Genomic DNA, 17,360 nt, shown 5'->3' with positions numbered 1-17,360 from the left:
TTCTGTACCTTATCCTTATCTCAGACATTTATAATAAAGTGATACCAAAAATCAATGATCTATATTAAATGATTCTTCATTCTAACATTATTAAGAATTCTCTTTAGTTGGATGCTTTGGCTTCTGAATTACAATTTCTATGTATATATATACATATGTGATGGGGTTCAACAAAGCAAACATAACAAGTTTAAAGGGTGAGGGAAAAGGATGAGAACAGTTAGAAGAGACGATCTAAGACCGGGAGATCACATCTTTTCTGACAGGACATTACGTCTCTATTATCATCATGGTACACTCCCTCTATTTTTCTCTTTTCATTTCCTTTAAAAATCAGAAAATTTTATAATTTTCCTCAATCTTTTGCTTCTTTAGTTGGGAAAACCCAACAACATGCATGGATTTGTTATTTTATTTATTATTACTATTTTGCTAATCCATCAATTTTTTATGTTAACATGATTTTTAAAATATGTTTTAATATAATATTTTAGTATTTTTTAGGGGTAAAGTACACAAATGGTCCCTTAACTATAGGTGCTGCTTTGTTGAGTCATCCAACTATTAAAAGTTACAAAATGGTCACTCGACTATTCATATGTCCCAAACTTATCATTTTTCATGAAAAATGACGACCGTCTAAGCTTAATGTTAACATGTTGATCGTGATATGATAACAATCATATTTTAATGATGTCTACTAGTACCACCATTGCTTTCAAGCATTAACTCGACGACACAATATTTTCAATATTTTAAGCATTGACTCAATGACATAATGTAAACAGAGAGTCGATCTACAAAATAAAGCTCAAACAGTTATGAGATCAGATTTTATCATATTTTAGTCGGCATGTTAATGTCCAACTCAAACAACCACTAATTTTTCAATAGAAAATGACGAGTTTGAAACATATAAATAGTCAAGTGATCATTTTATAACTTTTAATAGTCGGAGAACTCAACAAAATAACACCATATAGTTGAGGGACCATTTTACAACTTTTAATAATTAGGAGACTCAACAAAATAATATCCTATGGGCGAGAGACATTTGTGTACTTTACCCATTTTAGACTTGAGCACTTTACACGGTAAAAAAAATTGGATGTCATAGTAGGAACCGCCCTATGGATTTTAGCTCGAGGAAACATTTTTTCTTTTTGTTACCAAACGATAAACCAATTTTAACAACATATTTGCATTCAAAAATAGCGATATATGGATATATAAAAGAGCATTTATATTCTGAAATAACTTTCATACGGAAAAAGGCAGAACCTAATAAAAATCCAAATTTACATACAAAATCATGTGAAAAATAATTCATTGCATATGATAATAATTCTATATAGTATCATTTGATTTCAAAGTGAAAGAGAGAGCTTTGGTTACACCAGGCATATATGTGGGCGATGATATGGTGATACATCTAATGGGACCAAGCAAGACTTACAACCGAGCACCCTGCAAGAAATGTGGGTTCAAGCCACAAACAGGGATATTCAAGACCTGCCTCGACTGCTTCCTCGAAGGCCACTCGCTCTACCTCTACAAATATGACGTTTCTTACCTAAAACTGGTTTTCAAACGCCGTGGCTCTTGCAGCATGTGGGATTGCAAACCGGCAAACGAAGTCATCGAAACGGCCTATCGTCTGCTCGAAGACAAGAGCTTCGGGAGCTACAATTTTTTACTCAACAATTGCGAGGACTTTGCTGTGTATTGCAAAACGGGCAACGCAATGAGCAATCAAACTGCAGGGTTATTTGGATTTAATTTGGTTGGCTCCGCCGGATATCATGTTACGAAAGCGGTCCACGACACTATTTTCAATTAAAGAACTAAGAACTGATCGACAAATTAAAGGCTTAAGAATGAATATGCTGTGTATGGAAATGTTTGTCTTCTAAAGTTTACAATATCTGTAAATAAACAACCGCTTGAAATTGGAGTTTACATAAAATAAGATATGTACAATAAATAAGATTTAACGTGGTTTGACATTGTCTACTTCCAGGAGCGAGAAGAACAACAATCCACTATAGATGTAGAGATCACAAATGATACAAATACACAATAGCACATGTATCTTAAAATCTAACATCTATACCAAAATCCTGAGTATCCCAAATCTCTACAAAATCAATCTCTGCAGCATAAACCCAAAAGTTACAGAGATCCCAAAAGAGATCAAATAATCCCTCCAAAATAATTATCTCTCGCATAACCCTAAAGACTAAGACTTAATCTTTATTTATAAAGCCAAATATTGCTCACCTAAAATTCTTAAGAAAATAAATATGTACTTAATAAATAAAATAATTACTAAGAAATCACTATAATTATAATAAAATCTAACTTAATTACCAATTATAATTTGGGTTAAAATATAACAAATATTCTCATTGATCTAAATTTCATCAAAAATTGATCTTCAAATCTTCAATAACTTCAATCTTTATGTAAGCCACATATCTGTTAAAGCATCATTGGATCAATTGAGAATTATTCCACTACAATTGAAAACTCATTGCATCATCATCTTGCATATATAAAAAATCGCTAGAAATTCACATCCACAAATTCCTTCAAAACATCATAGTTCAAACTATAGCTATGATATAGTTTGTTAAGAATTTCACAATGAAAACCAAAATGAATTAAACGATATCAACATATAAGAAGACATACACAAGAGACATGATTTAACGTGGTTCGAACTTACCTACCTCTACAGGTAAGAAGAAAAACAATTCACTACAGATGTAGAGATCACAAAGAGTACAAATACATGATATCATATGTATTCTAAAATTCGATATCTATACCAAAACTCGGAGTATCCCAAAACTCTACAAAATTATCTCTGCAACATAAACCCCAAAAATCACACAACTCTCACAAAAAATTATATTTCTCCAAAACATGTCTCTCTTTCATAACCTTAAAGGTTAAGAAATAATCTCTATTTATAGAGTCAAATAATTAGTCACTAAAATTTTTTATCTTGTCTAAAATAATTATTTATTAAATAAAGTCAATTACCAATAAATATTCAACTACTAGAATTGCAATAAAATTCAATTTAATTACTAATTATAATATGGGTCAAAATATAATATGTTCATTTGTTAAGTTAAATAAATAAGTATGAACAAATTTTTTATTTTCATTTAATAAACGAGCGTTTGTGTGTACGGTTCGTTTATGTTCACAAACTGTAACCCCCTAGACCCGACCTATGCGTTTCGGCTAAGTCTAGCGGATTACATTAAAAATTCTGAAAGTCATTTTTTCCAAAAACATTATTCGATAATTTAAAATCATGTTGCAAATGACCTTTATATAAAAGTATATAATAATTAACGATAAAAACTAAATTCGTAAATATAAAACATAAAAGATACCAGGTAAAACATTACATGAAATAAATCCGGAGCATCGAAAATCAAACATCAATAACAACAGCAGAAAACGTCATAAAACGATAAATACTTCAGAAATAAGGTACATGCCACCATAATTAAAAACAGTTCAGAAAACAGAATTTTACAACAAAATACTCTGAACTAAATGTACCAATCCTCCAAGTGCCTGATACGGAGTGTCTATCCGAGAGTATCTGAAAGGGGTAAAACAATTTGAAAAGTGAGCTAGAGGCTCAGTGTGTCCCGACAGTGCAGAAATAAAAACATACAATTATGATTTTTAAAACCAGTACATGTCACAGTTATTAAAACCTCCTAGGAGTTTTTAATTTAAAAACTCTGCATCGTCCTCCAACCGAACGCCGTGTGTAGATCCCCAGAACTGCACAATCTAAGGGAGTAACTCGGGGCCTGCGAGCCTACCCAAGACAATTCCTGGGGCCACTAAGGATTACCCAAGAAAATTCTCAGGCCCGCAGAGCCTACCTAAGGCTCGACTTAGGTCCATAAGGAATTATCAATCGGTGTTGAACCTGTCAGAGGAATTACCAACAGCGACTGAACCTGCCAGAGTCTTCATACCAGAACCCAGAGTACCCCGAAGAAAACATTTTTCAGATGGTAACCAGTAGTAACAGAAATTCAGAGTTTAGACAGATCATCAGTTCAAATAAACCGGTATTCCAGAAATCATAAGTTGGACAATCATGCTTTATATTTCAGTAAATCCGAAATCAAGTAAATCATACAGTAGTCAAATCAGATCAAACATTATATTTCAAATCAGAGAAAACAATCATGTGCATATGAGATTTCAAACAGATATTTAAAACATTTATACTGCACATAAGGAATACACCTCGATAATAGGGTCAATCTGTAAGATCTATCGAGTACCAGCTTCACTAGGCTCTTCGACTGAACGGGAACCTAAGCCATATCAGAACATGATTATATTTGGAATAATATTCTAAACAGAATAACTAACAGGGTTTCAGAACTATTCGAGTATTCACGACTTCACGTGGTCGAACGGATCGAGAGGAACCAGGTCGAGCAATGAAACAATCAGGAGATCCCCGAGTACCTTTAACATAACTATAATTAGTCCTTGACCATTCAATTCAATTAACTAAATTAAAACACTTAGATAAATATGAATTTTTCAGGTTTACGGGCTAATTCGGAGGCTTTCGAGTCTAAATTTGACCAAACCGATTGCGGAATCGGAATCAGGACATCGAAAAACATAAAATATGACTTTTCGAAAATCCAAATTCTTGGTCAAAGTCAAAGTCAACGGGGTTGACTGACGATTTGGAGGCCTTCGGGTTCGAATTTGGAGAAACGAACTTCGGAAACGGATTCGGAACATCGAAAAATGTCAGGATAGGTATACTCGGAAAAAGTCAAAGTCCGTTTAATGGCCGGTCAATGCCGGTCAAAGTTCTGGTCAACGATACTCACAATACAATCAACTTTTACAAAAATAGCACCCTAACAGAATTAATTACGAAACTAACACCCTTTTAAAAATATTTACAAAAATAACACTATTAAAATATTTACGTAAATAACACCCTTTTAAAAATATTTACGAAAATAATACCCTTTTAGAAATATTTACGAAAATGACACCCTTTTAGAAATATTTACAAAAATAACACATTTTTTAACAATATTTACGAAACTAACACCTTCTTAACAATATTTACGGAACTAACACATTCTTAACAATATTTACAAAAATACCACCATAACCGAAATTAATTTCGTATTAGTCATTCTTTTAAAACTATTTACAAAAATAGCTCCATAACATAAATTAATTACATATTAGTCATTCTTTTAAAACTATTTATCAACAATCTAAACCAACAACAACTATAATATGTTTTTAATCTAAACACTGAAATATTATCCAAATTAAACGATCTGACTTTACCTACGACGAACGGACGAAACAAGACGGTCGTTGAAATGGTCGGAATCGACAGAATTAAAACGACGATTGGGGTTTTGGGTGTCTATTTCCCTTCTCGATTTGGCCTAATTGTGATCGATTTCGGAACGAGGTTGGTCGGGATCGCTTCGCGGAACTCAGGCGCACCTGATGGAGGTGGCGGTGCTGTCCACCGCCGGTCGGAGCAAGGAGGAGGAAGAGGGGTGGCAGCTAGCTTAAATGAAGGAAATTGAGTTTAAAACACCGGGGAAGAGGAATTTGCCAACATGGGTAATCATCCATCTATAATAATAAAACAACCCTTTATTATTTTGAATAAAAAAATTGTAACATGGCTTAGTGCTCTATATTTATTCTTAGTGCTATAATATATATATTATTATATTTTTTTGTGTGTGGCTAATATGGGATAGAGTGTGACACAAACAAACTCGTTTTTTGACTTGTTCGTTTATGTTCATGAACAAGTATATTTAATGACTTGTTTATAAGCTCATTTACTTTTTTTTTTACATTTTAAACATTGAATGCATGGTGAAATTCGGAGTTTAAACTATGAAGCTTAAAAAGTTTAAACATCAGTTACAAAATTATACAATTTTTAAGCTTACAAATGAATATATTCGCGAACATTCAATAAACATGTTTGTGAATATATAAACAAGCATTTTCATGAATGCTAAACGAACATGAACACGATATTATAAATTTAAACGAACACAAATCGAATACGAACATCTTTAAAAATAAACAAAAGAACATGAGCATAATCTTGTTTGTTCAAGCTTAATTCATTTACACCTTAGTGATTATATAAAAACTCTCTTTTCTTCATAAACCAAAAATAAATAAAATGGAGCAAATGTGTTAGAAATTGAATTAAAACGTGTTAAATATATTTTCAAAGATGCTTTTAGGAACAAATTGGGTTAAGTCCCGGATGTCAGACATTTGGCTAAGACTTCGTTAATAACCACTATTTGGCTCGAAAACAAAGGCAAAAGAAAAACCAAACTTAACGGTCTTCTTGAACAATGTCAGCCTCTCGAAGACCCAACTTTCACTCCCTCACAGGCACACAAATATTACTCTCCAATCTTTTTTCTCTTTCTAATTTTCCCAGAAAATTTCTTCTTTTTCCGTTTTACTTTGCATTGCAATTTTCTTTTCAATAAACTGGAATGTGTTAATTCCTCGTTTAGGAAATCTGGGTTGTTTCCTTTTTATGATATTAACTTGGTTTTGGTTTTGAATTCTTGCTGGAATTTCAACAAAGCCTCCATGGCTGATAATAAGGAGCCAAAAGTTGTGTTTAGAAAATCTCATATTCATTAGAATTTCGCCAAGCTTCGTATTGAGTGATTAACAATGGTAATCCGAAGTTTACATAGTGTTTTTTTCTTAAGTCTAATTTAACACTAACATATAAATATAGATCTAGTTATTATGGTTTCACTTATATTTATTAATCGAATACAAAGACTTGGGATATACAGATGGACAGGGATGGACCGCGGAGCGGATGGGACAGCCGGACAGTGGTCCTATGAATTTTTTAAATTTTTCTATATTTTTTTATTGATAATCTGATTTTTCCCCTAAAATTTATATGTTTGCCCCTATAAAATCATGCGTCCTTAGATGGATATAAGCAAGTAGTGGAACACTTTTGTTACTCAAAATTTTTGGCTTTTTCATAAAATAATCCTCCAAATATGCCCAAAGCTTACCCTTATGCTTATGCTTGACAATGTGGTTAAGCTCAGAATTTGCTGTTGTACTTCTTGGTAGAAAGAAAAACAAAGTATTGTTTATATTCAAGTATGAAACTTATTGTTTTACTGAAAATTTGGCTTTTATATGTTACAGGCAACTTCTGTGAATATTACTGTAGGTTCTCATGTCTGGGTTGAAGACCCAGATGAAGCCTGGATTGATGGGCAGGTTTCAAAAATCAATGGAAAAGATGCCGTGATTCAGACCACCAATGGTAAACGGTATGCATACTACCTATAATAAGCATTGCATTTGAATTGGGGCCGAATTATAGGGACTCGAGTGAGTGTTGCATATGCTTATGTTTTCGATATAAGTATTTTTTTCCATATATTTAGAGCATCAATATCTCCATCTCCGGTTATTTTCTCACTATTTAATCAATTATCATGTGTCTGGGATTGACGTTTCTCATGTTGATCAACATAAAGGTCACAGCAAACTTATCGAAAATTTATGCAAAAGACATGGAAGCTCCCCCCGGTGGAGTTGATGACATGACAAAGCTGTCTTACCTGCATGAGCCTGGAGTTTTGCAGAATTTGAAAAATAGATATGAATTGAATGAAATTTATGTACGATTCTCTCTTATTTTCATGAAATCACTGCTTTCATATATACTTATATATATGTGTGTGTGTGTGTGTGCAGACTTATACAGGGAACATTCTAATTGCTATAAATCCATTTCAAAGGCTGCCTCACATCTATGGTTCTCATATGATGCAACAATACAAGGGTGCCCCTTTTGGAGAGCTAAGCCCTCATGTTTTTGCAGTTGCAGATGTTGCATACAGGTTATTCTTTTTCGGATTATGAATGTAGAAATTTTTTAATGTTTTTCTGGGTATAGTTGATGAACAAATTTAAAGAGAAATATGAACAACAACCAGGGCCATGGTTAATGAATCAAAAAGCAATTCAATTCTGGTGAGTGGTGAAAGTGGAGCAGGTAAAACTGAGACAACCAAAATGCTTATGTGATACCTGGCGTATCTCGGCGGTAGAGTTGCCACCGAAGGACGGACAGTTGAACAATAAGTTCTTGAAGTATGATTCAATGGTTTCATATTATCATCCATCAGAAAATGTCACTATGATTTCTTGCATGGTATCTGATATGAAAATTATATTGTATGAATTCAGTCTAATCCAGTCCTTGAAGCATTTGGCAATGCTAAAACTGTCCGAAATAACAACTCCAGGTAAGACTAGACCTGGCAATCCCTGTACTTTTACATTTCATAATCATGTTTAACTGTGTTATAAGAAGAAGCGTATAAATTTGAATTTTTTGTAAGCAACTGATGCTTAAACAATGACAAAATGATGGAACTTATGGGATATCTTATGCACTGGCACATTTCTTGCCGCGTAAGAAATCATTGAACTCGTTACATCTTATCTCATGCACACATACATATAAAGTTTATTGATTTGCTTCTTTGTAAACGAATCGATGATTAAACAATGAAAAGACACAAGTTATGGGAATGTCTTATGCATTGAACATACTAGAAAGTCCAGGCAATTTAGTCTATCAAACCCTTCCTGTTGCAAAAGAAATCAATGAGCTCATCCCATTCGTGTAAGTACATACTCCTGGTAACACTGATCTATCCTAAAACTAATACTGGTGCAGTCGTTTTGGTAAATTCGTTGAGATCCAGTTTGATAAGCATGGAAGAATATCAGGAGCAGCCATCAGGACTTACCTTTTAGAGAGATCTCGTGTTTGCCAAGTTTCTGACCCGGAGCGCAACTATCACTGTTTTTATCTTCATTGTGCTGCACCACCAGAGGTATTTCTGTTGGTTTCTTGTGAGATCATCTGCATAATTGGAAATTTTAGGCATTTTATATTTTTCAGTGATGCTTAAATTACCATTTTTAACAGGAAGTTGAAAAGTACAAGCTGGGAAAACCCGAAAACTATCACTATCTTAACCAGTCGCGTTGCTTCGAACTAGTTGGCGTAAGTGATGCCCAAGAATATCTTGCTACAAGGAGAGCTATGGATATTGTAGGAATTAGTGACAAAGATCAGGTATATATATTTATATATATATATATAACTCTTATACCTGCGAGAATTCGTCTGGTTACTTATGAAACAAAAACTGGGGTGATCATCCTTGTATCCCACTTGCAGGAGGAAATTTTCCGAGTTGTTGCTGCAATTCTTCATCTTGGAAACATTGTATTCACTAAAGGGAAAGAGGCCGATTCGTCGCTTCCAAAAGATGACCAGGCTAAATTCCACCTGAAAACAGCTGCAGAGCTTCTCATGTATGTGCTTTTTTTCTTCTTCTTATTGTCACAGAAGCCGTTTTTTTGTGTATCTTAACTGCCATATTTATCAAACCACTGAATTTTCACTTAATTATCAGGTGTGATGTTAAGGCCTTGGAAGACGCACTGTGTAAACGTAATATGGTCACACCCGAGGAAGTTATAAAGAAAAGCCCCGATCCGCAAAGTGCGACAGTTAGCCGGGACGGTTTGGCAAAAACAATTTATTCACGATTGTTCGACTGGTGAGACGAGCTTGCATACAAAATACTCTCATATGATCAGCTGAGAAATGTTTTGTAGGTTCTGAGATAATGCGTCTCTGCTTGTGTGCACAGGCTGGTAGACAAAATTAATAATTCAATCGGACAGGATCCGAACTCAAAATTTCTAATCGGAGTCCTAGACATCTACGGTTTCGAAAGCTTTAAGACTAATAGGTATGCTCTATTCTTGTAGGCTTCATCTAAGTTGTTACAACTCCAAGGATCCTCCGTTTCATGAAAAAAGTTTTGAAAATAAATAAACATATCCGTCTCCGACACTCAAACCTAAGTCTGAGTAATATTCAACATCTCTCTCCGTGCAGCTTTGAGCAGTTTTGTATTAACTTAACAAATGAGAAGTTGCAACAGCATTTCAATCAGGTAAACTCTTGAACCATGATTTGATCATTTCAGTTATATGAATTTATCCAAAACAACAAATTTATGTGTATCTCGTGTGTTCTTCAGCATGTCTTCAAGATGGAGCAAGAAGAATACACAAAAGAGAAGATCAATTGGAGCTACATAGAATTTGTTGATAATCAAGATGTCCTGGATCTTATTGAAAAGGTTAAATCCCCTATGTACTATGTTTAGTCATTAATGTTGGATGAGGTATCGATGAGTTTTTCATCGCGTTTATGTGTACCAAACTCCTCATATGGATTAACTCTTTTCATTCAAACCTGAAGAATGTATTAACTTAGCTCGTAGTATTCTGCAGAAAGCTGGTTTGATATTCCATACTGCTGTATATTTCTGATATTGAACACAATCAAACCTTGAACAAATTGGACATATCCCTTCATTTCATTTAGATTAACTCATTTTGCTTAATGATAAGTATTTCTTTTTTCTTTCTTGGCAGAAACCAGGGGGAATCATTGCTCTTCTTGATGAAGCTTGGTATAACATTAGGCCTTTGATGTCTTATTCTCAATGAAATTTACCTGCAATTAATTACATAACTTCCAAACACTTAGTAGTTTCTGTGTTCTTTCAGCATGTTCCCAAATCAACTCATGAAACTTTTGCAAACAAGCTTTATACGACGTTTAAGAACCACAAACGATTCATCAAGCCGAAATTGTCTCGCACCAATTTCACCATTGCTCATTATGCAGGAGACGTATGCTTCCAAAGCACAATGTTTACGAGTAAATAGCTGGATCTTATGTGACATTTCTGGATTATATTTTAAATAACGTTTCATTTTCAGGTCCTATATCAATCTGAGCAATTTCTGGACAAAAACAAGGATTATGTGGTTCCTGAGCATCAAGACTTGTTGAGTGCTTCCAAATGTTCATTTGTATCAGGTCTTTTCCCTGCACTTCCAGAGGAATCATCTAAATCAGCCAAGTTTTCCTCTATTGGTTCTCGCTTTAAGGTCGTTTTGCGTTTGTTGTCTTACAGATTTTGGTTGAATCCCTGCTACCAACTGAATAAAACCTCTTTCAACGTCTCATTTTAGCTTGTCATATACTGCAAGAAGTTTGGGGAGTAACACTGGCTTGATAAAATGCTGCAGATACAATTACAGTCACTAATGGAAACGTTAAACTCTACGGAACCGCACTACATCCGATGCGTAAAGCCTAACAACCAACTTAAACCGGCTATATTTGAGAACCAAAATGTCATGCAACAACTTCATTGCGGAGTGAGTTGAGAGTTCTCATTTATTTTCAGTTCTCAACTGGTTTTGCAAAGGGATTCTTGTTTCCTCTTAATATGTTCTATTTTTTTACACTAGAAGTTGGACATTGTAGGGTGTTCTAGAGGCAATTAGAATCAGTATGGCTGGATATCCAACTCGTAGACCTTTCTTTGAGTTCATTAACCGGTTCGGTCTTCTTTGTCCTGAGGCTTTGGAAGGAAAGTAAGAGAGCTCTTTTCGTTTAAAATCGCAATTATTTGTGATGAAATCGGCGTAATCCTGTTTAGATATGAGCTTTGCTGTTACAATATTGCTCCATATAATTGAACTAATGTGTCCACTCTTCACTTCAATTACATTGATTATAAGCAGTTACGATGAAAAGACTGCATGCCAGAAGATTTTGGAAAAATCCGGACTTCAAGGATTTCAGGTAATTCAATAATTTTTCATGTAGCAGTTGGAATTGTGCACTTTATAATGTGATATTGCAGTGTTGAAGCATCAATAATTGAGCTCAAAATGGTGTTTTTTTTTTCTTTTGCAGGTAGGTCTAACAAAGATTTTTCTGAGAGCTGGTCAGATGCCGGAATTAGATGCACGAAGAGCGGAAGTACTCGGTGGTGCCGCAAATATTATACAGCGCCGAATTCGTACGCATATATCTCGCAAAAGATTCCTTGCATTGCAAAAGGCCGCTATTGATCTTCAGTCTATTTGTAGAGGTAAGAGTTGACAAAGAAACAATCTACTGGCATGAGGTGTGAGTTGTTAGTGTATGCTTAAGTCTTCCACCTTTTTCTTTGGTTGTGATATGAAGGCTGGAAATAGTTGAATAATACATCAGAAAATGTTAAATCGACATCATTCTCGAGATAATTTTCTTACAAACATGAATAATCTGTAGGAACATTGGCCAGCAAAATTTATGAAAACAAGAGAAGGCAGGCAGCAGCTGTGAAAATTCAAAAGAACACCAAGAGGCATCAAGCCAGAGTAGCTTACAACAAACTCCACATATCTGCCCTTGTCTTACAGACATGTTTGCGTGCAATGGCCGCTCGTAGAGAATTTCGATCCATGAACTTAAATAAAAATGCAACTTTGCTTCAGGTTATACTCTCAATCATATTAGGTTGCTTCTTTCCTAGTCTATCTGTTTGAGACTAGTCCTTATCTTATAATTCAGAAAAATCGCAGGCTTGGTGGCTCTGTAGGAGAGCTGTCTCATTACAAGAAACTTACGAGAAGTTGTATTGTGACCCAAACCAGGTGGAGGGGAAGACTCGCACGAAGAGAGCTCCGAAAGCTTAAAATGGTCAGTGTTGGATAAACTTTCTTTTATAGCTATACATCATGCATGGTGATGGTTTCTTCAAAGTATTTGATTTCTATCCGTTTAAGCTTCTCGTTTTGCCTTCTTTATGTAGGCGGTGAGAGAAACTGGTGCACTGAAAGAAGCAAAGGATAAGCTCGAAAAGAACGTCGAGGAACTTACATGGAGGTTGCAGCTGGAAAAACGTTTAAGGTAATAGTTTTGTTTATGCTAAAATATGACAGATTGTGTTTCATGGTGCATTAAGCTAATGCAAATCCTATTTAGTTACAAGAAATAATGTACATATTATTGTGTGTTCTGACTTCAGCGTCGACATTCTTCAATTATATTCGGTTTATAGATATGTATGTTCATGGAAAGCCTTGAAACTGTCTGCAGACTGATCTAGAAGAAGCGAAAGCTCAGGAGATCGCGAAACTGCAGAACACAGTGCAAGAAATGCAGAAAGCCATCGATGAAACCAATGCATTGCTAGCTCAAGAACGAGAGTCTGCAAAGAAAGCTATTGAAGAAGTGCCCCTGGTTGTTAAAGCGAAAGAAGTTTTAGTCCAAGACACAAAGAAAATTGAATGTCTAACAGAAGAAGTGGAAAGCTTAAAGGTATTATCCTCCAAAACCGAATATATCTTCGTATAACAATGCAAGAATTTTGTAGTATCCATGACCTTATGGTTCTTATCATCTTTGTTTCCCACAGGCCACATTGGAATCAGAAAAACTAAGAGCTGATGAGGCAGAAGGAAAGTACAATGAAATCCGGGAATCGGGTGAAGAAAAACGAAAAAGAATGGAAGAAACTGAGAAAAAAGTTCAACAACTCAGTGATACAATTAGAGGGTAGCCTATCAGGGATAATTTGCCTTGTTTACTATAAATGGTCATGTTTTTATGTCAAGAACATGTGATAAATATGCTTTTCATGTGGTTGGTTGAACTCAGGTTAGAAGAGAAGCTCGCTAATATAGAATCGGAGAATAAAGTACTACGGCAACAGGCAGTTTCAGTTGCTCCCAATAAGTTCCTTTCAGCACGTTCAAGATCGATTTTGCTGGTAGTTTGAATAACGAGCTTGTGTACAATTTGCGGTTGAACTTTGAATGTCTTGTAGGATTGAGGAGATTCACTGGTTGTCTAATGATTGACAGAGAGGTTCAGAGAGTGGTCACCTGGAAGCAAGGGCATCCATGGTAAGGTTCTGGTAACTTGACACCATTAGGTCTCGGTATTCTTTGTTGTCTGAACTGTTTTTCACGGTCAATGTACACTCAGCCGGGTCTTCAAAGCCCCTCAATGAACCTTCGGGAGACTGCTGATGTCGAGGAGACACCACAAAAATCATTGAATGAGAAACAACAGGAAAACCAGGATTTACTCATTCGATGTATAGCACAAAATTTAGGCTTTGCAGGGAACCGACATGTTGCAGCCTGTATCATATATAAATGCCTTCTGCAGTGGCGATCGTTTGAAGTTGAGCGAACTAGTGTCTTTGATCGGATCATCCAGACTATAGGGAATGCTATTGAGGTTGGATTATCAAACTTTTCACACTGATGTTTTTCAAGTTTCTTATTAGAAACCTCGGATTCTTGAACTGATTGTTGGAATTTGAATTCCAGACCCAGGATAACAATGAGATCTTGGCCTATTGGTTATCCAATGCCTCCACACTTCTCTTGCTACTGCAGCGCACGTTGAAAGCTAGCGGTGCCGCTGGAATGACTCCAACACGGCGACGATCATCATCGGCTACTTTGTTTGGGTCCCTAGTAAGAGTTGTCACTGAAGTTGTCACTGATGTCAACATATACCCTTCAGTAACTTTTGGTTTCTGTTATTAATCCATGTATGGCTTTTATTGTCTTAAAGAGTTTCCGTGGAGCACCGCAAGGCGTCAATCTCTCCTTAATTAATGGCAGCATCAAAAGTGGGGCGGATAATCTCCGACAAGTTGAAGCCAAGTACCCAGCTTTGCTTTTTAAGCAACAACTTACAGCATATGTGGAGAAAATATATGGAATGATTAGAGATAATCTAAAGAAAGAAATTTCACCACTGCTAGGATTATGCATCAGTATTATACATATAATATAAATAGACACACACACCCGCACATATATCAGAATCTGATTAAGTGAAGGAAATAATGAGAAGAAAGAAACAATAACTACCTTGTTTTATTCTAATTTAATGATATAGGCACCAAGAACATCCCGAGCAAGCTTAGTTAAGGGTGCATCGCGATCCGTTGCAAATACTGCAGGCCAACAGGCTTTGATTGCTCACTGGCAAGGGATTGTGACGAGCATTGGAAATTCTTGAACACTTTGAAAGCAAATCATGTTAGTTACAGTCCAACTTTTCCCCTTTTGTTCATATCTGTAGTTTCCTTGTTTTCTGCATGAGTACTCTGACATAATCACATTCTGAAGTGAACTTAGTTCAGCCAAGTTCCTCAATTTTGGTGTAAAAATGCTACCATTTGCCTTGTATGTTCGAATGCCGTTTCCTCAAAGGATTAACATTTGGTTGATTCCTTTACAGGTGCCCCCATTCTTAGTCCGAAAGGTGTTCACACAAATATTCTTATTCATCAATGTTCAACTATTCAACAGGTAACAACAGTCCAGGCTGCAATTTTAGATCTTCATAGTTGGTCTTCTGCTTACACTTTTGAATTTGAATTCACTATCTTGTTGCAGCCTTTGCTGAGGAGAGAGTGTTGTTCATTCAGTAACGGTGAATACGTTAAAGCCGGATTGGCTGAACTGGAACACTGGTGTTACAAAGCAACCGATGAGGTACCTTCAAGTACCTCTGGATTCACTTTCCAGTTCATGGATATGCGCTTGCAAAAAACTAAACGCATTATAAATGCAGTATGCAGGTTCAGCTTGGGATGAGCTCAAGCATATTAGGCAGGCCATTGGTTTCTTAGTATGTTCCCATTGTTGCAGAACTTTCTATCTGTACCTTGATTACTATAGTTGTGCATTAATAATATCATTGGTATTCTTGATTCTGATTCAGGTAATACATCAAAAGCCAAAGAAAACACTGGATGAAATAAGTCATGATCTCTGTCCGGTGAGATACAATACAAATGAAACCCGGAATGAGATATAAATCTCCCCTGCTGAATCTCATGTCTCATGATAACTTGATTTCCATTTGCAGGTCCTCAGCATACAGCAGCTGTTTCGTATTAGTACGATGTATTGGGACGACATGTACGGTACGCATAGTGTGTCCCCAGATGTAAGTTTCCCAAATGCAGGTTTCCAGGAAAAAAGGGATTAAAGCCACATCCTGACATAGTTGAGCTTTGCTTGTTTATCGAAATCTAGGTAATAGCCAATATGAGAGTGTTGATGACAGAGGATTCAAACAATGCAGTTAGGAACTCCTTCCTGCTAGATGATGATTCCAGGTTAGCAGATGCATTCGACACATAGATGACTCGAGTCCGACTAACAAGCTGAAAACATTGATTGGAACATAATCTGACATTGTTCTAACACTTAACTTGTATTACTTCTGCAGCATTCCATTTCTGTAGATGACATATCGAAGTCGATGGAACAAATAGACATTGCAGACATCGAACCACCACCACTTATTCGTGAGAACATAGGATTTAGTTTCTTGTTGCCACGGTCGGATTAATCGAAAAATGATTCTTACAAAGGGATTGGTTCTATAATTTGAATCCGTCCATGATGTAGAGTCAGCTTCCAACCTTGTTGATTGTGGATGTCTTTATGGTGCTCAACTTATTTTTACTTTATGTTTAGAAGTATTATCATATAGGTCATTCATTGCTCCCTGTTTGGTATAACTGTCGAATGTTGTACAATTCCCAATTTTGCGGTTCTTTCAAAAAAAAAAATCTACATTTTTTTAATAATCTAAGATGATTATAAATAGAATCTGTTTAAAATTTTTATTATCTAAGTAATCAAATTAAAGGTTACTACAAATATTATCTAACAGTATTTAAAATGTTATAAGATAATTTATTATGATATTTTATAATATTTTAAGTACATACTAATATATATATATAAACACTTGGATATAAAATAATTTTTCTGGTAACTAATTGTATGGATACTTCAAATGTATTAATTTTGTGTATATGCTCAATTTATACAACTTTGTGACATTTAGGATATATATCAAAAGTATTACTATAATTTTAATGATGTATGTACATAAATAAAAATATATATAACATTTTATCGCTTGTCAACTAACTTTAGTGATTAAAACGAATGTTTTCTCTTGAAATTTTGTGTTCGACCATTAACGTTTGTAAGGTGTATGTGCATTGTCAATGATTAAGAAATATTTTAAACATATACTATCTAACACTCTATACGATTTTTTTTAGTAGAATGAACCAACTAGATCAATCCAAAGATCGAGGACCCTGTTCAAAGCTGGCCTTGGACAAGATCTTTATTACTTTAGTTCATATTGAATTACTAAAATTTTGAATTTAATAAAATATAGATAAATTATATTATTATCTTTTAATAAAATAAGAAGAGAGATAACATCGTATCTTTACAAGTTGAAAAGATCATAATCTTTTTATATTATTATGATCAAGTAATTTAAGAATGGTGGA

The 17,360-nt window shown here is 35.0% G+C and overlaps 1 protein-coding gene and 1 pseudogene across 1 annotated transcript; both read left to right on the top strand.

The window, feature by feature from the left end:
* The first annotated feature begins 160 nt into the window (after positions 1-160).
* LOC120116088 lies at positions 161-1,867 on the top strand. The gene is made up of 2 exons (XM_039136637.1): positions 161-292; positions 1,401-1,867. Exons 1-2 carry the CDS (start codon positions 211-213, stop codon positions 1,838-1,840), a joined length of 522 nt encoding a protein of 173 aa, XP_038992568.1. The 5' UTR covers positions 161-210; the 3' UTR covers positions 1,841-1,867.
* Positions 1,868-7,601: 5,734 nt separating this feature from the next.
* On the top strand, positions 7,602-16,541 carry LOC120116168 (annotated as a pseudogene).
* Positions 16,542-17,360: the final 819 nt, after the last annotated feature.

The sequence above is a fragment of the Hibiscus syriacus genome, unplaced genomic scaffold (genome assembly GCF_006381635.1).
Source record: "Hibiscus syriacus cultivar Baekdansim isolate YM2019G1 unplaced genomic scaffold, ASM638163v2 tig00110283_pilon, whole genome shotgun sequence".
NCBI lineage: Eukaryota > Viridiplantae > Streptophyta > Magnoliopsida > Malvales > Malvaceae > Hibiscus > Hibiscus syriacus.
Note: the sequence above shows the minus strand (reverse complement) of the source record. Positions and strands in the feature narration are given on the sequence as shown.